The sequence below is a fragment of the Martes martes genome (genome assembly GCF_963455335.1).
Source record: "Martes martes genome assembly, chromosome: 10".
Classification (NCBI taxonomy): domain Eukaryota; kingdom Metazoa; phylum Chordata; class Mammalia; order Carnivora; family Mustelidae; genus Martes; species Martes martes.
The window spans coordinates 101,214,117-101,235,232 of record NC_137898.1 but is presented as its reverse complement, the minus strand read 5'-3'; the positions used below and the strand labels follow the sequence as shown (position 1 = coordinate 101,235,232).

At 51.6% G+C, this 21,116-nt stretch overlaps 1 protein-coding gene across 3 annotated transcripts; it reads right to left on the bottom strand.

Annotated features, from left to right (window-relative positions):
- Positions 1-1,412: 1,412 nt before the first annotated feature.
- On the bottom strand, positions 1,413-13,028 carry HYOU1 (hypoxia up-regulated 1). Of its 3 annotated transcripts, none has more exons than XM_080815850.1 (26): positions 12,812-13,028; positions 11,891-11,988; positions 11,568-11,661; positions 11,315-11,393; positions 11,008-11,162; positions 10,835-10,911; positions 10,360-10,541; positions 10,023-10,138; positions 8,601-8,793; positions 8,255-8,389; positions 8,015-8,097; positions 7,760-7,892; positions 7,401-7,588; positions 7,064-7,202; positions 6,475-6,535; positions 6,252-6,331; positions 5,697-5,882; positions 5,378-5,550; positions 5,114-5,201; positions 4,876-4,998; positions 4,567-4,700; positions 4,350-4,434; positions 3,490-3,724; positions 3,351-3,398; positions 3,038-3,088; positions 1,413-2,907 (listed from the first exon to the last, which is right to left on the bottom strand). In XM_080815850.1, the coding sequence occupies exons 2-26, from the start codon at positions 11,979-11,981 to the stop codon at positions 2,843-2,845; spliced, it is 2,994 nt and encodes a 997-aa protein (XP_080671976.1). In that variant the 5' UTR covers positions 11,982-11,988; positions 12,812-13,028; the 3' UTR covers positions 1,413-2,842. The 3 variants fall into 3 exon arrangements, with proteins under 3 accessions (XP_080671976.1, XP_080671974.1, XP_080671975.1); XM_080815848.1 differs by having other exon boundaries at positions 12,861-12,986; XM_080815849.1 differs by having other exon boundaries at positions 5,697-5,879; positions 12,861-12,986.
- Between the last annotated feature and the right edge of the window lie 8,088 nt (positions 13,029-21,116).

The following is a 21,116-nucleotide window of genomic DNA, read 5'->3' as shown; positions in this document are numbered from 1 at the left end:
ACAGTGGGTACATGTATTTTAGATTTGTCCAAAACTGAAGAATGTACAATGTCAAGACTGAACCCTAACGTAAACTATACTTTGAGTGATGACAAAATCAATATAGGGTCATTGATTATTATGACTACTACTCTGGTGGGGGACAGTGGCAGTGGGGAGACTGTGCTTGTCTGGAGCCAGAGGGTATATGGGAAGTCTCTGTACTTTCTGCTCAATTTTGCTGTAAACTTGAAACTGCTCAAAAAAATAGTCTATTAAAAAAAAAAAAAACCACTTCCAGGCTTAAAACTTGTCTTACCTGTTTAGCCTTTAGAGAAAAACTTCTTAGATATGTAAGTGTAATGACCGGAGTGATCTTCCTTTGGTAAAATACGGTTCCATCAAGACTGATGAACAACCCAAATTAGTTGTGCTGGTGAATTAATTGAGTGGTGAATGTCTAGCAACACCTTCTCCTATCAGGGCAGTTAACAGCGAGGGCTAACAGATCAGAATTAAGTTTAGACATAGCTGAGGGACTTAACACCTCTGATTCCTTGGGTCCGTAACTGAAACCTTTATGAACTGTCAACTGTCAAGTTATTTATTTATTTATTTAGTTAGCTAGCTAGCTAGCTAGTTAGTAAGTAAATAGGCTCCACACCCAACATGGGACTTGAACTCACAACCCTGAGATGAAGAGTCACATTACTCTATTGACTGAGCCAGCCAGGCGCCCCATGAACTGTCAGTTTCTTATTTGCAAAATGGGGTTGTCGTCTTAAAAAGTGATTGTCACCTAAAGAAGTTTGGGACATAGAGGTCCAAAAAATGTCAGCGGAAAAATAAAACCAGTTTTGTTTTCATGAAAAAACAAAACAACTTAATGCATATGAATCTCAAGTTAAGTCTAAAATGTTAATATTGTGGTGGTACTAGTGTATGTAATTTTGAGATTCAAACTCCTCTTACAAATTTTCTCTAATAAACATGGGACTGTCTATACTCGGGAAACAAACGTTTAAAAAATCACAGCACGGGGCGCCTGTGTGGCTCAGTGGGTTAAACCTCTGCCTTCGGCTCAGGTCATGATCTCAGGGTCCTGGGATCGAGTCCCGCATTGGGCTGTCTGCTCAGCAGGGAGCCTGCTTCCCCCTCTCTGCCTGCTTGTGATCTCTGTCTGTCAAATAAATAAAATCTTAAAAAAAAAAAAAAAAATCACAGCACAAGGGATGCCTGGTCAGCCCAGTCGATGAAGCGTCTGCCTTAACCTCAGGTCATGATCCCAGGGTCCTGGGATGGAGCCCTGCATCAGCCTCCTTGCTCAGCAGGGAGCCTGCTTCTCCCTCTGCCTGCTGTCCCCCACCCCCATTTGTGCTCTCTCACTGGCTGACAAATAAATTTTAAAAACTTTTTAAAAATCACGGCACAAAAACTGTAGAAAAGAATATTTTATTGAAACAGTTTTTCAATTAACAATGGACCAAAGTACAATTTGACTCAAACCTGTCCAACCAGCCTCAACCGCTAGTGAAAGAACTCAAACGTACAGGACGGGGTGGGACCCTGCGGTCTCATTTCTGCCAATGTGGCAAAAAAAAAAGGAAAAAAAAAAAAAAGGACAGAAGACAGACACAACCAGGTTCCCCCTTACCCTGGGAGCTGGGTGGCAGCTGTGGCTCCTGCTCCATTCGGGATACGGAGGGTTGACTCCCCAACATGGGCACGGTGGGTCAAGAGCCCCCATCTCAGCAGAGCAACTCAAGAAAGGCAGGCCAGCCCCTACCCGCTTCCGTCCCCCACAAGGCCTGCCGCGAAAAGGGCGAGGTGGCCTTTTTACATTCACACCACGGCCTCTCCCTCTCCCAGGGTCTTGGGATAGGGGCTCACAGTAGAAAGCACATTTTGGTCAGCCCAGGGGACTAGGGGGCCAGGGAAAGTCTATGTCTGGGTGGGCAAAAGAGGAGAGAGCAGGGGGCCAAGAGTCATAGGGACATGGAGGGACGGGCTACCGGCCGATGCAGACTCCGACAGTGCTCACAGGAGGCTGGCGTCCCATGCTGACTGCTCCGCACGCTCTCCTGCGCCCGAGAGCCCGCAAGTGGGAGCTCCGGGTTTCCACACATCTCTCCCACAGAGGTGGCTGGATTCCCTCCTTCGCTTTCTCCCTGCCTACTCTGGCCACCGGAGGGGGGAATGCTGGGGAGCGGGGTGCACAAGCAGGTGGGGATTGATCTAGCTTTGCTGCAGCCTGCCCGGATGGAAGGGCTTGGGCAGGAGGCAGACGGCTGCCTAACTTGCCACGGGAAGGCAAGGAAACCATGGGAAGAGGAGTCACTGGGGATGAGGCCTTTTAGGGAAAGACAAGACCGTGGAGAAGAAAAGAGCAGAGATAGGCACTCAGAAACCAGACCTGGTAACCAAGGCTCTGTAGACACTGGCCCCTGTAGGGCGGACTTCGTGGTGGAGGAGGGAGCGGGAAGGAGGAGAGAGAAGACTGGAGACTCTCTAATATCCCAGGGCATCCCTCCCCCTGCCAGGTCCGTTGACCCCTCACGGTCAATCTCTCACCTACCCACAGGCGAAGAATTAAGACATAATAGTGATTTTTCCCAAATTAGGGCCTGGATGGGTAGGGAACCAGGGGTGGGATTAGGAAATTGAGCAATTTCAGTTTTTACCACAGAACCATTGCAGAAGGAACTGGTGAGCTGTCCCTTCCGTCCCCTTCTCCACACCTCCGATCAAGGTGAGAGAAAAGGAACTGAAGCCTGTGAGGGCAGGAGCAACCCCTCCCCCGACCCTCGATGTTTAATAAATAGAGGAGGTAGGAGAAGGGGGCGGGATGAATGGGAACCGGGGGTTATAGTTCATCATTTTTCAAAGTTGGCTTCTGTCCTGTTGGCTGTTCCTTCTGTTCTGGTTCCGCTGGGAGTGGGGAAGAGCAAAGGGATGCCAGCAGGTGAAACCGAGGTGATCCGGCCCCATTCTGTGCAGATCCCCCCTGCCCCAGGACCTCCCAACCAGGCTTCCCAGGTAGCCCCAGTTCCACGCTCACCTGCTCCAGGACCTCCCAGCTCCAGAGGCTCAGCATCTGCCGGTTCAGATCCTGTTTTTGGGAAGGAAGAGGTTAGCCTCTGCAGAAGGGAGGAAGGGGCTAATGGGGGGGTTGGGAAACTTTTTCTGTGAAAAGCCAGACAGTAAATGTTTTAGGAGCTGCAGGCCACGCCTCTTTGTGTGTGTGTCTAATAACCTAAAAATGTAATGGCCATTCACAACTTGTGGACCTTCCAGAAACCAGCTGTGCCTGCCAGTGTGCCAACCCTTAGGTTAAGCAACAGCCATATTCCCAATCACTTTCCCCAACTCACGAGTCTCTTTCTCAGGTTCTGAAATGGGCTTTGCATCTTCAGTCTGGCCTGGAAGGAAACCAGGGGTAAAATGTAGTCCCAGGAAGGAGAGGCCTTCTTCCTGCCCAGTAGCACCTGCAGCGGGCAACCCTGCCCTCACCTGCTGGAGGGATGACCTTTTCTGCTTGGTCACTGGCATTGAGGGGAGGCTCTGTCCGGGTCCCGTTCTTGTCCTTGGGTCGGGGCCGGGGCTTGGTAAACTTGGCCTTATTGAGCAGATACTGCACCTCACGGTCCAGGGCCATCATCTTGGCCTCAATGTCTTTTGAGAGCAATACGGGCTTCTCTGTGGCGGGAAGTTTGGCCTGCTCGGCCATGGTCGCATTCTTCCAGGCCTGTGGGTGAGGCCAGGACAAGCTGAGAGCTAACCCTGGAGCCTGCAGACATCTGCCCCAGACGAAATACATACACCCCAACCAGCCTCGGACTCTGCCCTCAGATCACAAACCACTCCACTCCACCTGGCTGTCAGCCCCACAGGGGGAGGCAGGCTCCTCGAAATGGCATCCGAGGCTTTCCACAAAGGAGTCCCAAACTACACGCTTGGGGCTTACTTGGAACTGACTACAGCCGAACCTCTCGATTATTCCCTTGTCTCTGCGCTTCTAGAGCTCTGATTCAAAGACGTTTCCCACACATCCAAAAGGGAAGTTTCTGCTTCCTGTGACCAGTCCTCCTGACCTCCCCGAACCCAGGCCCACTTGCTGAGTGCAGCTCAAGCCCCAGATCCTCGGAGCAGCCGCTCTAACGTCATGGGGATGGGCTCTGCTGCTACTCCAGTCTAACGACTCGGGCATGGCCATGACCCTTGTTTGGGGCTAATCCGACATGGCCCCTTCGCAATCAGTTGCGAGGCCAGGAGGCGGCTGCTCAGTCTCCATCGCTCGGCATCTCCCATGCTGCCTAGCTCGGCCACCTTGCCAGGGCGAGGATCCCCGTGAGAATTTGCACCCGGATTACCCAGGTCTCGTTGATGACTTTCTCTAACGTTGTCATCTCCACTTCAGTGAAGATCTGATCCATCTCTGGGATGAGCCGGGCACCCCTGGAAGCCAGAAAAGAGATGGTGAGCCCAAGAGGAAGAGGGCTCAGGGGTGTGCACGCGGGGCATGGGAAGCTGAAGGACACTGAGGCTCGGCAGGACTGAATTAGGAAGAAAAGCAAAGGAGCTGCTCACTTGAGGAACATGCTGGAATGGTTGAGGAGATTATCAAGGGCAGACAACCGTTCAGGCCACTTCTTGCGCTCTTCCACCCGAAAAAACAACCCATGGCATAGCTTCCTCAGTTCGGTCAGCTTCTCCTTCAGCATCTGAGGGATGCGGGGCGGGAGTGGGCAGAGGCGATGAAGGGAGGAGAGGCCGGCCCTGCAGCCAGCCCTGCATCCCAATCACAGCTTCATACCCCAGCTCTCCTCACCTTCTCTGACCCTGGAGAGGAAAGCGAGGGCTCCCATCCCACCCACCATGTCCTGGGAGGCCGCTTACCACGGTGGTGGCCTCAAAGCCCTCGTCCTCCAGCCAGGTGGAGGCCGCGCTGAGCCTCCCAGAGATCTCCTCACGCTGCTCCTCAGTGGACACTTCCTGGTACTCAGGCTGGTACAGTTTGTCCTAGGGAGGAGCACACAGGCCCAAGCATGCACCGAGCCCCTGAGGGCAAGGCTCACAGAGCCAGAGCCTCCTCAGACACCGGGCCCGGGGCAGGCGTACCTCCCAGCCTACCAACCTGGGTCTCAAAGATAAAAGCTTCCAAGCTGTTGGCAGCTTTTTCCCGTTCCTGCTTCTCTAGGTCTCGGAGTGTCAAGTCTTGAAGTCTGTGGGACAAAAAAGAATCAAGCATGAAGGAGAGAACATGCTGAACTTGGACCCTGGGTCAGATAGCTCTTCCTCCCAGGAGAGGGATTCCATACCCTGCCCACCCTACACACACCCTACACACACACACACACACACACACACACACACACACACACACACAGTCTCTACTCACTTTTTTGCTGAGCGGGCCAGCTCTTCCTCAGGTAAGTCAGGCAGGTCCAGGACCACCAGCTCCACCCCAATCTCCTCTACCATTCTCTGCTTCCGGGCAGGCTTCTGCTTCTTTTCTTCCTCTGGGGCTGGAGGAACACCCTCAGACCCTGTTTCCTTTTTCTCACTTGGCTTCTAGTGGGGAAAGAGAGGAGCATATCAGGAAAAGCTTAAGCCCTTCTATTCTCCACAGGCAGGGCTCTGGGGACAAGCAACAAGGCAGGCATCTATGCCCTTGGCCCCTGGGGCCACCCTGGCCTTATTCGGCACCTGCAGCTCACCTGGGCCTCAGACTTTTCCTCATTTTCTTTTTCTGCAGCCTTTTCTTCCTCAGGGGCTGCATCCTCCTTGGGCTCAGCGGGTGGGGGCTGAGAAGTGTCCTCCACAGGGGCCTCAGCCTCCTCCTTGAGCTCTGCCTGCTCCCCAGGCTCATCCTTGCTCCCCTCAGCAGGGCTTTCCTCCTCCTCCTGGGAAACAATCACAGACGCCCCCCACCCCACAGGAAACCGTCACTGTAGCAGAGCCTAAGGCCCAGCCAGAATGCGTCCCCCAGGCTTGTGGCTGCCAGCACAGCGTGGGGGCAGACAGACGACTGGATGGCAACGGTGGCCTAATCGGACAGAGGACAAGGGCTTGGAGAGGAGGGGAATGTGCCCTGGATTCCGAGCACAGGGGCCGCCTGGAGTCCAGAGGATGGTATGGTTCACTGGGCAGGGGAAGGGGTAGTCTAGCCAGTCCCAGGCAGCTGGAAAGCCCACCCCAATCCCTGCCTCCGCTGCTACTCCTGGGGCACATACTCCCTCCCCCGAGCTCCCCTGGCTCCATGCTGGCCTCACCTGGACGGCGTCTGTACCGTTCTCTTTAGTGTCTGCCGTTGTGCCCCCGCCGAACAGGCTAGAGATGGTGTTGCCGAGTTCTGCGAGGAAGAAAGCCCCAAAACTCAAAAGGGCCACAGCAGTGACGCCACCTCACCCAAGGGCAAGGCCTGCCCACCCCTAATGCATACAAGCACATCCTCCCTCACACACACATACGCACACACGCACACGCTCCTCTTACTGGTCAGGGTGGATTCCTCCTCGGGGCTGTCCTCCACCAGGGTCTCAAATACAGACTCCACCTGAAAATAGGGTGAAGAAACACACACACTAAGCCACCTTTCCCCCAGAAATATCCTGTCACTGTGGGCGCGTACTCACGCGCATCCGGGTGACTTATGGCACTGGCCTAGTCCCTCACCAGCCTCCTCCTACTGGCTCCTGAGCCAAGTCACCTCTGCCCCCTTTGATTATGAGCCTTCTGAAGACAGTCCTAGCTCCTTTACCCTGAGCCCTGCACTTCTCTACTCGACAACAGAATGGACCATTTCCCACGGTGTGTTTTAAAAGATATTAACTCCAGACCTACTCTTTGAGAATGACTTACTTAGCCATCCTATAGGTCATGAACCTTACAACACTCATAAGCACTTAGAGGCCCTGAAAACACCATAGCAGATCCACGGTTAGCTGTGTTTAGAAACAAGACTTTTCCATTTCCCAAACTCTTCACATTTCTTATGCTCTAATACCATGTGGAGGAACCACTCTGGGAAGGCTGGTGGGACCTGGGCCCTTGGCCTGTACCCAGGGCCTCCTTCTGCTCTCACCCTGATGAGGCTGAGCACGCCGCTCTCATCCAGGTTGAAGTGGGCCTTGATGCCCTTGGACTCGTGGTCGGGATACTTCTTGAAGCTCTCACCCACACCTTTTAGCTTCACCGTGGTCAAATTCTGGGAGCCGAAGACCCTGAGGGGGGATGAGAGAGCCATTCCAGGGAGCTCACCCAGCCTGCCTCCTCCAGCTCCAGACTACGTAGCTTCCCGGCATGAGATATCTCCCCTTTCCTCCCAGAAGATGCTCACCCCAACCCTGACCGCACAGCCTGCTGCCCGTGTCAGCCCTGTGGCCCCAGATCCTCCCTCCCATCCCGACCACCTCCCTCACCGAAGATCCTCGGGCCCCAGGAAGCCCAGGTCGCCATAGTTGATGTGGAAGTTGAAGTCGTGGTTGTAGCGGTTAAAGGTGATGACTTTGCGTTGAGGGTAGGGCCCCATTCGGGAGAAGAGAACACGCTTATTGTGCTTCAGGCTGCGAACCCCAGGCTCCTCCTCCACCTCCCTCGTGAACTCCACCTACACAGCAGGCAGAGAGGAGGCACACTGGAGAGCCGGAGCACGTCTGGAGTAAGGGTACGCGGAGAACGTCAGCGGGCAGAGAAACAAGGGGACAGGCTAGAGCAGACAGAGGGAGCGTGCTCAGTGAGGTAAAGGGAGCTTGTCACCCGATCAGACGGGCCTACTCACCAGGATGGGGTAGATGACCGCATCTCGGACTACAAATGGCTTCACCTTGAAGGCTTTGCTGAGCGCGGCTGCCTGGTACACGGCCCCCATGGCAGCTGCTTCGTCTGCGTTGATGTTCTTCCCTAGTTCCTCCCTGTGGAAGTCCCGGGCTTCAGCACGTCGTCTCTAGAGCAGCCGGCCTGGCCACCCTCTCCTCAGCCCTGCAGACGCCCAGCCCCGGAGCCCCAACCCCACCGCCTCAACCCCCACACTCACTTGCCCACAGCCTTCAGCAGCACCTCCTGAACTTTAGGGACCCGAGTGGCCCCGCCGACCAGGATCACCTGCTCGATCTCATCCTGCAGAGAAAGAATGGGACACACAACAGCTGGGTGTTAGCCCTCCTCCTCAGCGCTGACTCGTTCCTTAACACTCCTGCCCCCTCCTGCCCGCCAACCTGTCACCCTCTCTCCCACCCGCCTCTCCACCCCAGGCCCACGCCTGACTCGCCCTCACCAAATTCATCTCGGCACTCTGGAGGGCCTGCTGTACGGGCCCAGGTACTCGCTCAAACAAGTCTGCACACAGCTCTTCAAACTCCACTCGGGTCACTTTCGCCTTAAAGTCCACATCGTCCATCAGGCCCTCGATCTGGGGGAGGATGAGGCACGTCAGAGTTCCCACCCAGGTCCTCCTCTGGCTGGGCAGGTCAGAAGCCGAGGGGCTGGGACTTTGGGGGGACGGCAGGAGGCTGAGGAAGAAGGGATAGGCCACACCACATGCCAGCAGCCTAGCTCCGGAGGCTGGGGTCCTCCCCCCTCGGGCGGGGAATATTTTCCCTCAAGCAGCCACGCGTGGGCACCTGTGCCATGTGATCAGCGTTGGCACTCAGGACGGTTTTGAGTCGATTCGCCTCCCGCAGCAGCTTGGCCATCGCACGGGGGTTCTCCCGCACGTCCTTTGCTCTCTGGCCCTTGCGCTGTTCATTGAAAAGCTTAGCCAGGTGCTCACGCAGCCGGAGCTCCATCTCCAGGCCCCCCAGGGTGCGGTCAAATCTATTCAGGACACGGTGACAGAGAAAAGTGTGAGGAACACACAGGGTCCCTGACTCTTGTTCCACGTACGTGGCTGACACCTCAGTGATAGGTCGCCTCCTCCTCCAATCCGCTATATTTACTGGGTGTCAAGTATGTGCTGGTCTCAGGGCATGCGATTGGGAGAAAAAAGTCTGGGTCCCCGCTACCAAGGAGTTTACAATCTAGCACTGAGCAAACACACGAACGTGAAGCGTGTACCACCCCATGAGTTGTGACGGACAGACAAGCAACAGCACCAAAAGACGGAAAAGGGAAGTGTCGTCTACTTGCTGATGTCAGGGAAGGTTCTGTGGAGATGTGATAATTGAGCTGCAATCTGAAGGACGAGTGGAAGTAACGAGGTGAAGAAAAGTGGGAGAGAGGGGGAACCGCACCCAAAAGGAGCCAGCCCAGTACGTTCCCAAGGAGGGCAGGCGCGGCTGGCGCTCAAAGAGCAAGGGGCTCTGGGTAGAGACAAGTGGGAGGAGTCAGGGCTCCCACAGGCTAATGTAAAAGGTGTGAGGGTTTTTTTTTTTTAAAGAAACAGATTATAATCAGTCCAGCATTTTGAAAAGAACCCTCTGGCTGCAATGTGGAGAAAAAACTGGAAAGGGGCGCCTGAGTGGCTCAGTGGGTTAAACCCTCTGCCTTCACCTCAGGTCATGATCTCAGGGTCCTGGGATCGAGCCCCACATCGGGCTCTCTACTCAGTGGGGAGCCTGCTTCCTCCTCTCTCTCTGCCTGCCTCTGTCTACTTGTGGTCTCTGTCTGTCAAATAAATAAATAAATAAAAATCTTTAAAAAAAAAAAAAACTGGAAGGAGGCCACACTGGAGGCAAGGAGACCTTTCCTAACCCTGCAGGTCAGAGATGATGGTAGCCAGGACTCAAGCGCTGGCAGGAGAGCTTGCCAGAAAGAAGTGGGTTTGAAAGAGAGGACAACGTTGTCAACAACTACGCCAGAAAAGACAAGAACAGCGAAACAACTGCATGTGGTCTGTGGGTTTCCTTAGAAGCTGCTCAGGAAGGTCCCTGCTTTTCAAAATTCCCAAACCGTCCTCATCCCTCCCCGTCTTCCCCCTGGTTCTTCCAAGAGGTACCCCGTGATGATCGATACTTCAGGAGAGAATTCGTGCAGGAAAATGAGGCGGCTGCCCCTCCGAGAAGCCCCGACCCGAGTGTGTCTCAGCGAGCCCAGCACCGACTTACCCCACACCCCGGACCTGCAGCTGCGGCTGCATCCCTGCCTCCTTGGTCTTCACTGTCTGGTAGGTCACGATGGTGCACACAGTGCTGCCAGAGCCCATGTCGTAGAACATGACATTCTGCAGAGACACCAAGACAACGGTCACGGGAACCTCATCTAACTCCAGCCGCTACACCCACTCTCTGCTTGAGGCTGAAAAGCTCCAAAAGCGGCCAAAAGGGCCATTCTCTTGCTGCATCCTGGCAAGGGCCAGCCATGCACACGAGATGCCAAACACGCCGAGTGGCCTCCATCCTCAAAACCAGCCACCCTCTGGCCGGAAGTTCCTCCCTGGCTTACCTGGGCGGTGGTGTTGATATCTTTCCGGCGGAAGACCCCATAGCTGAGGGCCGTGGCGGTGTTGTCATTGATAAGCTGGAGCACTTTGAGGCCGGCCATGCGTGCGGCCTGCAGCACGGCTCGGCGCTCAGCCTGATTGAAGAAGGCCGGCACCGTGATCACCGCGTCTTTGATGGGCTGCTCTACATAGGACAACAGAACGGGGCTCCCACCAGCTCCATGCCTTGGATGACACTTTCCTAGCCTTGGTGCTATTGGCATTTGGGGCCAAATAACTCTTTGCTGTGTGGGGCTGTCCTATGCATTGTAGGACGTTTGGCAGTGTCCCCGGCCCGGTAGATGCCAGGAGAAGCTCCCCAGATAACCAAAGCAAAGATATCTTCTAATATGGCCGAAGTTTCCCTGGGAGACAAAGCTGCCCCACTAGGAGACCCTAGGGAACCTGGCCACCACCGGCCCCACCTTAGCTACTCACCAGCAAAATCCTCAGCCAGGGAACGGGAGTAGTTGAGAACCATGCCAAGCACCTCTTCAGGCGAGAACTGTAGCTGCCTGGGGGAAAGTGGATCGTTAGAGGCAAGGACAACTGCGAGCACTAGAGGAGCCCCCCGGGCCTGCTGAGCCCGCCGTCCCCAGCAGAGCACTCACGGGCTGATCTGGAAGTGCACGGTCTGCCTCTGTGGGTCGAAGCCTAGCTCGTGCTCTGGAAAACGAGCTCTGTAAAGGGCCACGTGAGGGTTTCCCTCCTGCTTTCCCAGGAGGTGCTGGAAGTAACGCAGTGTCGCCTTTGGGTTCTTGATAGCCTGAGAGGAGGTAAAGAAGGAATAGAGTATGAGGCTCCCGAGCCCACCGTCACCTACCTCTCACTTCAGAGGTCGAAGGGCTCAGGCTCTGGGGTCTGTCATCTTCTCCCCTCTGCCCACCACTCTGGGAAGGGGTGGGCTGCTAAGCTCACCATGCTTGCTGCACTGTCTCCAAAGAATCTTTCATTTTCTTTCAGGGTCACAGTCACTGGGGTTTTCCTCCGGGATTCCCTGAAGAGAGACACAGGGCCCAGATGCCTACAGCAGGGTGTGGCCTCAGGAGCCCCAACACCCCAAATACAACCACTCAGACACCAGACTGTTGGGGGCCCTAGGAAGCATACACACTGACTTGGAGCACAGACTCCCCTCTTTCCCTACCCCGGACACTGGGGTCGCACTCACTTGTTCAAGACAATTTCCATGGGCACTCCGGGTTTGACGATGGCCACCTTCATCGACTCGCTGCCCAGGTCCACAGACATCACAGCCAGTGCGTCTGCAAAGGAAACAGATTTGTCAATTCGCCCCTCTTCCCCCACATTCTTGAGTCCCTTCTAACCAAAGGACACCTCTCTCCACAGAAAAGATTAAAAAAGTGAAAAGATAAAGGACTGAATTCAGCAACTCCAGTCCAGAGGCTTCCAACCAGAAGTTCCCCTCCCACCATGGATCATTCATCATTCACTCATTTATTCTTCTTCTAAGCCTGCTCCTGGGGTACACACCACTCAGTGCCAACAGGTCGGCCAAGAGCACAGCCATCACAGCCCAACAGGCTAGTCTCCGCAGCCTCTGACTCCTGATGGTGGCTGCCATTGTGCCTCTGAGGGAGGAGAAAAACAACACTTGTAACCGGATGCCCTGTGTGAAGAAGACAGAACCTCATCCCAGAACAGAGAAGCTTTAAGATTCATACTCCACGGTCTCCCCGGGGCTGAGTAGCCTACAATCCCCCTCCTCTCCCTTCTGATAATGACCCGGGATTCTAACCACACAAAGGGTCCTGGGCTCCATCCAGTACATCCCTAAACAAGGAAGGTACCAAGACGGAAGAAAGGAGACCAGAACCTTCCGTCCACTGCATAGGCTATAACCGGCGCACCCTAGCCCTGCCCCGGGCTGTCAGACACCTTGGGCGAGACCAGGGATCTCCGTCCAGGGCTCAACTACCTCCCTACACCTGGAGCTCCCCCGCTGGCTGGGGAAAGCCAGGCCGGGCCTGAACGGGAACTGAGAGGTGGTGACGTTGGAGGAGGCTGGGATGTTAGAAGGGCCTGTCTCCTTCTCGGTATCCCTTTGGGGTGTCCCGCCCCGCCCCCCGTTCTCCATCCCAACCCCCGGCCCCGCTGCCTACACAGACGCCGTGCCAAGAGCGCTAAGATTCTTCGCCGGGCGGGCACCGAGTCCCCCGAGTTCACCTAAGCCTCACCTGGCGAAGGCGGCGGCTCCCACTCCGGGAAACGCGGCCCGGCCCACCCCTAAGACGTGGGGGCGCCCCAGGGACTGAGCTTCGGGGCCAAGAGCACCGGCGTCCGTGCGGCCCTCGCTCCCGCTACCGACCCGCCCCCGGAGCTAGCACGTTGCCTCCTCCCGGAGGGGTGGCCCGCTCCCATCGCCATCCCCCCCCCCACCCCCCCACCGCTTGCCTGCGCTCCTGTGGCCCCAGCTCTGGGACAGACGCGGCGGCGGACGTACCCACGAGGCCGGCAGCGCGCCCCCAAACCCGCGCCCTTCACAACTCCCCTCGGTTTGCAAACTGTTACATTAGCCACCAATCTCTCGGCGGCGTCTCGCGCACCAGCCGGCCCCGGACGCGGCGCGCGCTCATTGGAGCCTCCGCCGCCCGGCCCTGCGCCGCGCGCCCGGCCACGCCCCCGCCGCCCCGGCGCGCGCTCCCATTGGGCCACGTCCTAGGCCCGCCCCCTCCTCCGTCGCCGGCTCGGGCCTGGGAGGCCGCCGAGGGGCCAGTCCGCCAGTTGGGGGAAAACTGCCGACGCTGACTGGGGATTGGACCACGTCACGGGGCCCGGGCGTCCGCCCCCGTGCGCTCGCGGACCTTTCCGGCCTCGGCGCTGGATACCCGACTGCCGGGGTCGGGAATGACCCGAGGCCGGTGCGAGTGGGCTCACGGACAGTCCCGCAGTCGGCCCCCTTCCTCTGGTCACCTGGGGAGCCCCGGCCGAGGAGTGGGAGTGACCCGCATCCCCTCCGTAGCCACGCGGAGGAGGCGCTCGGTTGTTGGTTGGTATCGAACTGCCCTAGGCTCTGGATAGAAATCAGAATGGCTGCGCTACAGGTTTAGTTCACCCCGCCCCGTTTCACCGATGACACTAAAGCCACCAGAAGAGATGATGTTCGCTAAAGGGACGGAGATGACGCTAGTTATCAGTGGCAGAATTTGGCCTGGACTCCTTACTCTAAGCTCCATTTTTATGAAACGGAATATTCCAGAATGCAAAGCGCTGAGGCTGTAATTGGGCGTGAAGGCACCACCTCATGTTTTCATTCCATTAAATCTTATGTGGCTTCCCTTCTCTTTTCCTGCTTCTGTCCGAATTAAAGTACCTCAGACAGGTATTTGGCGCTTCTCCCTCCCTCCTCTGTATTTTTACAGCCCCATGGAAGTGTGCACAGTCCTTGGAAAGCGCCCCGCCCCCCGTTTTATTGATATGAGCTCACATTTCTTAAATGTGGAAAATGGATCTCCTGTTTCCTCCCTCTCCCGAAATCAACTCTAGGGGTCCCTTCACAGAAGTCTCCTTAAGGCCCTGGCCGTAACTGCCATGGCTTGTTTAAGGAACTCTTAGCTGTTCTTTCCCTACATTTTTCATGATGCTTAGGGGGATAGAGGAGTCAGGTTTCTATGCTTAGAAGATAAACCAACTGGCAGTACCAGGGAGAAGTCGATTTTTCTCCAATTTGTGGGTTGTTCAGTCTTCATATGGAGACCTTGGTAGAAACAAGGAGGAATAAATCCCTTTTATACCATCCTCAGCCTCATCTCTGGAGCTATTTGCTGTTATCAGTGTGGTGTGTAACCTAACAGGCCTCTTCTGTGCATTTACTTACATAGGTATCTTGAAAGATGTAGCTTTTGCGTTTTTGTAAATGATAGAATGTTATAGAATTGGATTGTTTGCAACCTGCTTTTTTCTTCTTTTTTTGTAACTAAGAACAAATCGTAAGAATTTTCCATATCTGCGTGTAAAGATTCACCTCATGGTTTACTGCTGTAGAACATTCCACAGCATGGGGGTTGGTTAGCCACAGTGATGGACACATATGTTGTCATTTCAGTCCCACTAAGAAAGATTTTGTTTCTGTATGACTGACTCTACTTTTGGGTAGCTATGTAGGATGGTAGATTCTTTCCATCCATTTCTTTCTTTTTTAAATTTTTATTTAAAATGTATTTAAAAATTTATTTAAAAAGATTTTATTTACTTATTTGAGAGCGAGAGAGAGCACAAGCAGGATGAAGAGCAGAAGGAGCAGAGCCCGATGTGGGACTCAATATTGGGATTCCAGGATCATGACCTGAGCTGAAGGCAGACGCTTAACCAGCTGAGCCACCCAGGTGCCCTTCTTTCCATCTGTTTTAAACAGATTTTGCATTTTTAAGATTTATTGGGCCTTTGTCACATATAAGCACAGTACCAGGTATGGGATTCCACAGATGGGGATGACCGTGTCCTTGCTTTTGGAAAATCACAGTCTGTTGGGAAACAAACAGGTTTATGGTATCAATGCACTTACTAAAAACCTATTGAATGGCTGCAAATTGGGAAAGCAAAAAGATTAGTGTGCCCTGCTCCTGAGCTCCCATCCCCAGAATATCCTTGGTGGGAGCACAGGTTTGCTGCAGTGATGGTTTTCGACCTGGGAATTTGTCCCTTTGGGAGATGTAGCAGGTGCAAGTCCTCTGGGGAGTCACCTATTTTGTCCTCTGAACAGAGGGGAGAAGTGTTTCACAAGGACACGTTGTAAAACAATGGGAACGTTTAAAAGTAAAACACGTGATTTAGATCGACCAAAGCAGCTGAATTCGCTAGTTCTTGTTTAGAATAACTTGTTAATAACATTTGAGGACTACATCCCTTCCCCCACACTGAGCAGAAACCCACAAGTTGCCACCTTGCAGAACATACACCAAACTGACAGAAGACAGGCGCCCCCAATTTCACTTTAGATATAAAGTTTAAAACCAGGCAAAACTGGGGCGCCTGGGTGGCTCAGTGGGTTAAAGCCTCTGCCTTCGGCTCAGGTCATGATCCCAGGGTCCTGGGATCGAGCCCTACATCGGGCTCTCTGCTCAGCGGGGAGCCTGCTTCCTCCTCTCTCTCTCTGCCTGCCTCTCTGCCTACATGTGATCTCTGTCAAATAAATAAATAAAATCTTAAAAAAAAAAAACAGGCAAAACTAAGCTATGGTGATAGAAGTGGAGATGGTTCTCATTTTGTGGGGTGGTAGTGTTTAGAAGAGGGCATAACAGGTTTCTTGGGGTCCTGGCATTGCTGTTTGCAATGCTTGTTGCAATGGCTTTGTGAAAATTTAATGGGCTGCTTTATGTACGCTTTTCCATGTATATGTTGAACTTTAATAAAAATTTTAAAAATAGGGTGCCTGGGTGGCTCAGTGGGTTAAGCCTCTGCCTTCAGCTCAGGTCATGATCTCAGGGTCCTGGGATTGAGCCCTGCATCAGGCCTCTGCTCAGCAGGGAGCCTGCTTCCCCCTGTGTCTCTGTCTGCTTGTGATCTGTCAAATAAAATCTTTTTAAAAAATAAAAAAAAAATTTAAAATATTTTATATGTGTTGCACAAAAGACTAGAAGATTTGGGGCGCCTGGGTGGCTTAGTCGGTCAAGTGTCCAACTCTTAATTTTAGTTCAGATCATGATCTCAGGGTTGTGAGATCAAGCCCTGCATCAGGCTCTGCGCTGAGCATGGAGCCTGTTTAAGATTCTCTCTCTCCCTCTGCGTGACTCTCTTACCCCTCCCCCCTCCCTCCCTCCCTCCCCAGCACTGCTGCTCTCTCTTTCTCGGTCTCTCTCTCAAAAAAGAAAACAAAACTAGAAGGTTTGATTTTTGCCGGAAACCTTAAGCAGGGGAAAACTTACTTTTATCAGGAGAAGCTGCACCAGATGAGTTTTCCCCACTTCTTCACCAGTGGTTTTAGAATTACAAAAATATGGTTACTGAAAAAAACTGGAAGAACATGACAAACAAAGAATAAAATAAAACCACCCACAATTGAATTTTCTAAATTAAATACTTTTAGGATTATGTTGTATATCCACACACACACTTTAAACTTTAATGGAAATAATATTTTGTGACTGTTTTTCATTTAATTTACTGAGAACATTTTCCTATGTCATTTTTTCTCTACAGAATTTTCAGTGGCTATCTATAGAATTGCAGCATGAAGAACTATAATAATGTATTTATCAAGATTACTGTTTGACAATTAGGTTGTTTCTTTTTTTCTGCTGTTATAAAACTGCAATAGACACTTATTGTCAAGTCTTTATTCAGGTCTACCCCTTATAATCTACTTAGGATAAATTCCTAGAAGTGGTTATGCAGGCTTAAATTCCTCTTTAGGCATTTGATATATTCTGCCAAGTTGCCCTCCAGAAAGATTTATCATCTCTGCTCCCAACAGCAGTGAGTGACAGCGCCTGTACCTTTAGACACTAGTAAGAATACTGATGTATTTCTGTGGTCCTGGTATTATGAATTTGAATAGGATGGGAGGTGTGGAAGAGAAGGCAAAAGATTGGGAACATTTCACAGTTTGCATTGAGATGGGGATGATTGTGTCAAGAGAAAGCAAGACTTCCAGTTTTCTTGAAATCTGTCATTTCACAACCGCATAGAGAATTGCTCAGAATTATGAACAAATTTATGGAATGGGTTTTAAAAAAAATAAATAAATCGAGCACCCAGAATATGGGGCTTTAGAGTCGGACAGACCTGGATTTGCCTGTAAACACCACTTTCTACGTGTGTGACTCTAGGCAAGTTGTTCAGCTTTCCTGAGCCTCAGTTTCTACAGCAATTAAAAGCGACCTGCTGGCACATGCCTGACAGGGCTGATGTAGAGGGGGGTAAGGTGCTTAGCACAATGCTTGGGACGCCCGAAGCACCAAATAGACATTAGTTAACTACTTGTTTCTGTTCTTAGTGGGGAGAAATACGACTTAAAAATGGGCACTACTGCAGTGTTAAAAGCTTGGTTAAGTGCTCTGCCAAGTTCATGGGGAATTTCCTTTCTCTTTTGGGGGCCAGATTTTCACAATCAATAATCAACTAATTGCTTCCTCCTGTTTCACTGTAGCTTTGGAAGTTGGGCTCTCCTGTATGTGGAGACCTCTGAGTATATTTTAAAATTTTATTTATTTGTTAGGGAGAGGGAAAGAGCACAAGCAGGGGGAGTGGCAGGCAGAGAAAGAAGCAGGCTCCTCAGTGAGCAGAAACCCCCATGTGGGACTTGATCTTAGGACCCTGGGATCATGACCTGAGCTGAAGGCAGACGCCCAACCAGCTGAGCCACGCAGGCGTCCTTCTGAGTTTATTTTAGATTGACCTTCCTGTTGCTAAAGTGGAAACTTCTGCTAGCCCTCATACGGGCTAAGAGAAAAAAAACCCAGACCTTTCAGTATTCTGGAAAATGGTTTCTACCCCGAGAGCCAGATGAGAAAAAACAAAACAAACTGATAGAAAATAAAAGCTTGTAGCCAGAACAAGAAGTGTTCCTGTTTTGCTCCAGTGGATATGACTGTTCTGTATGTCACGGACAGCAGTTTGCTGAAGAGGAAAAGAGGCCATGGCTAGGCACTCCTTGATTCTGAATTGTGATCTCTTTAATTTCAAGCTGAAGACTTAAATTGCTTCTTTTTTTTTTTTAAAGATTTTATTTTATTTATTTATTTATTTGATAGACAGAAATCAGAAGTAGGCAGAGAAAGAGGGGGAAGCAGGCTCCCCGCAGAGCAGAGAGCCCGCGACGCGGGGCTGGATCCCAGTACCCTGAGACCATGACTCGAGCCGAAGGCAGAGGCTTTAACCCACTGAGCCACCCAGGTGCCCCTTGAATTGCTTCTTTATCTTTAGTCCATTTAGACCTCAAGTTCTCCATATGCAGAACTATAACTGAATTAGTACATCATTTTCTGTGCAGTTTGCCTGCTTATCTTCCTTACTATACTGAAGTTCCTGGATTTAGACAAGTATAACAAAAAGATAAATCCTTGTTTATGTTCTTTTTAAAAAATTATTTATTTATTTATTTATTTATTTGACAGAGAGATGGCGAGAGAGGGAACACAAGGAGGGGGAGTGGCAGAAGGAGGGGGAGAAGCAGGCTCCCCGCCAAGCAGGGAGCCTGATGCAGGGCTCAATCACAGGACCCCAGGATCACAACCGGAGCCAAAGGCAGACACCTAATGACCGAGCCACCCAGGTGCTCCTCCGGTGTCTGTTCTGACAAGTATAGCCCAGCTTCACGCTTCAGAAAAGTGTCTAATTAAAGGTTAGGGACCGGAAGAACTTTGATGTGCTCACCCAGGGAGAGTCACTTGAACCTCTTGGAGACTCCGTTTCCCACCAGAGATAATGATACTTCTGCAAATGGTTGCTATGAAAAGTCCATAAAAAGAGAAAGCACCCTGTTAGGTATAATTCATTATATAAAATTAAGGACTGGTTACTGTCAGACCTTTCTTTAAAAAAATTTTTTTAATTTATTTATTTGACAGCATGTGCATGAGAGAGCACAAGCAGAGGGAGCAGCGGCAAGAGGCAGAGGGAGAAGCAGGCTCACTGCCAAGCAGGGGAACCCGACTGACTCAGGGCTCAATCCCAGCACCCTGGGATCACGACCTGAGCCAAAGGCCGACGCTTAACCAACTGAACCACCCAGGCATCCCTGTCAGTCCTTTCTGAGTCTGTCCCTCATGGTGGTGGTTGAGCTCCCTAAAGGGCAAGAATCATGTCTTGTTCATATTTACATTCTGGGCAGTTAGTACAATTGCAGGAATAGTGAGTACTTGATACATGTTTGTCAAGAGGAGGAAAGGAGGGCGCCTGGGTGGCTCAGATGGTTGGGTGTCTGCCTTCGGCTCATGATCCTGGGGTCTTGGGACCCAGTCCCTCATCTGGCTCCCTGCTCAGTGGGGAGCCTGCTTCTGCCTCTGCCCCCCTCTCTCTCTCTCTTTCTCTCATGAATAAATAAACCTTAAAAAAAAAGAGGAAAGGAAGGAAGGCAGTAAGTCTGAACAGGTGCAATGGGTTGTGAATCCCTGCTTTTGTATCCTTGTGCCCTCATCAATAGGACCGAATGGACACAGGCTTTCCCAGGTTCAGGTATCATAGGAAGACTCTGGGCCTCTGCCATTGGACAGTAGGGGGAGCACCCAAATCAAGAACAAAGATGCCCCTCTGCTGTTCACATCTCTGCGTTCACGTTACTTCTTTATTTTATTGAAAAATGATTGATATACAACATTATGTTAGTTTCAAGTATACACCCTACCAATGTGATATTTAAATACATTACAAAATGGTCACCATGTAAATCTAGTTAACCATCTGTTGCTATACAAAGTTTTTACAATATTATTGACTATATTCCTTATGTTGTACATTACATCTTTATCTTATGTATTGTATAAATACATTTTAACCCCTTTACCCGATGCACTTGGGTGGTTCAGTCTGTTGAGTGTCTGGCTCTTACTTTTGGCTCAGGTCATGATCGCGGGATGGAGTTCCACGTGGGGTGCAGCGCTTAGGCCAGAGTCTTCTTGGGACTCTCCCTTTCCCTCTCCCTCTGCTCCTCCCCCTGCTTGCATGCTCTCTCTCTAAACAAAAATAAAATCTTTTTTTAAAGATTTTATTTATTTATTTGGCAGACAGAGATCAGAAGTAGGCAGAGAGAGAGGGGGAAGCAGGCTCCCCACAGAGCAGAGAGCCCGCAATGCGGGGCTCGATGCCAGTACCCTGAGACCATGACCCGAGCCGAAGGCAGAGGCTTTAACCCACTGAGCCACCCAGGCGCCCCAAAAATAAAATCTTAAAAAAAGACAAGGGGCGCCTGGGTGGCTCAGTGGGTTAAAGCCTCTGCCTTCCGCTCAGGTCATGATTTCAGGGTCCTGGCATCGAGCCCCGCATCAGGCTCTCTGCTCAGCAGGGAGCCTGCTTCTTCCTCTCTCTCTGCCTGCCTCTCTGCCTACTTGTGATCTCTGTCTGTCAAATAAATAAATAAAATATTAAAAAAAAAAGACAATCCCTTTTACCTCTTTCACCATCCTTCACCCCCTCTCCTCACATCCTCACATTGCTCCTTTTTTTTTTTTTTTAATGTAAGCTCTTTGTCCAGCGTCAGGCTTGAACTGATGACCCCAAGATCAAGAGTCGCATGCTCTACCAACTGAGCCAGCCAGGCACTCCCCACGTTGCTTCTTTTAACATCTATTATCCATAGTCTTAACAAATGAAATCCACACAATATCCAAAAAATTTAAGGAATGGTACAAAATACACTCAGCATATGAAAGAGTCGACTCCCCATTTGTGCTTCTGCCCATGGGTTCAGATTCTGAAACTGTGACAGAGGAAAGAAATCTGAGCTGGACCTCAGGAAATCAATGTGAAATAGACAGTTTCTTTCTCTCACTTATCCCTTTAGCAAATGGGGCACCACCTTTTTTCTCAACCAGACTGAGGAGAGGAGGGGGTAAGGGGAAAATCATCCACATTCATTTCTTCAACCAAACGTGGCATATCTACCAGCTCTGTTAAGCCTGGTTCCTGGTAAACAAAACACAGCCCCACTCTCTGGGAACTCCTGGTGGGAACAAAGAGTAAAATAGTCTGGAAATAAAAAGCTGTGGGGGAGAGGGGTGCAAAACAAACTCCACAAATACTAACCACATGGTCACTTTTTCAC

Coding starts and splice junctions, on each gene's coding strand:
- HYOU1 (XM_080815850.1), bottom strand. CDS start 11,981: ATGGCAGCCACCATCAGGAGTCAGAGGCTGCGGAGACTAGCCTGTTGG. Junction 10,139..10,359: donor ATATCAACACCACCGCCCAG/GTAAGCCAGGGA, acceptor GTGTCTCTGCAG/AATGTCATGTTCTACGACAT. Junction 3,725..4,349: donor AAGTCATCAACGAGACCTGG/GTAATCCGGGTG, acceptor CCTCACCCACAG/GCCTGGAAGAATGCGACCAT.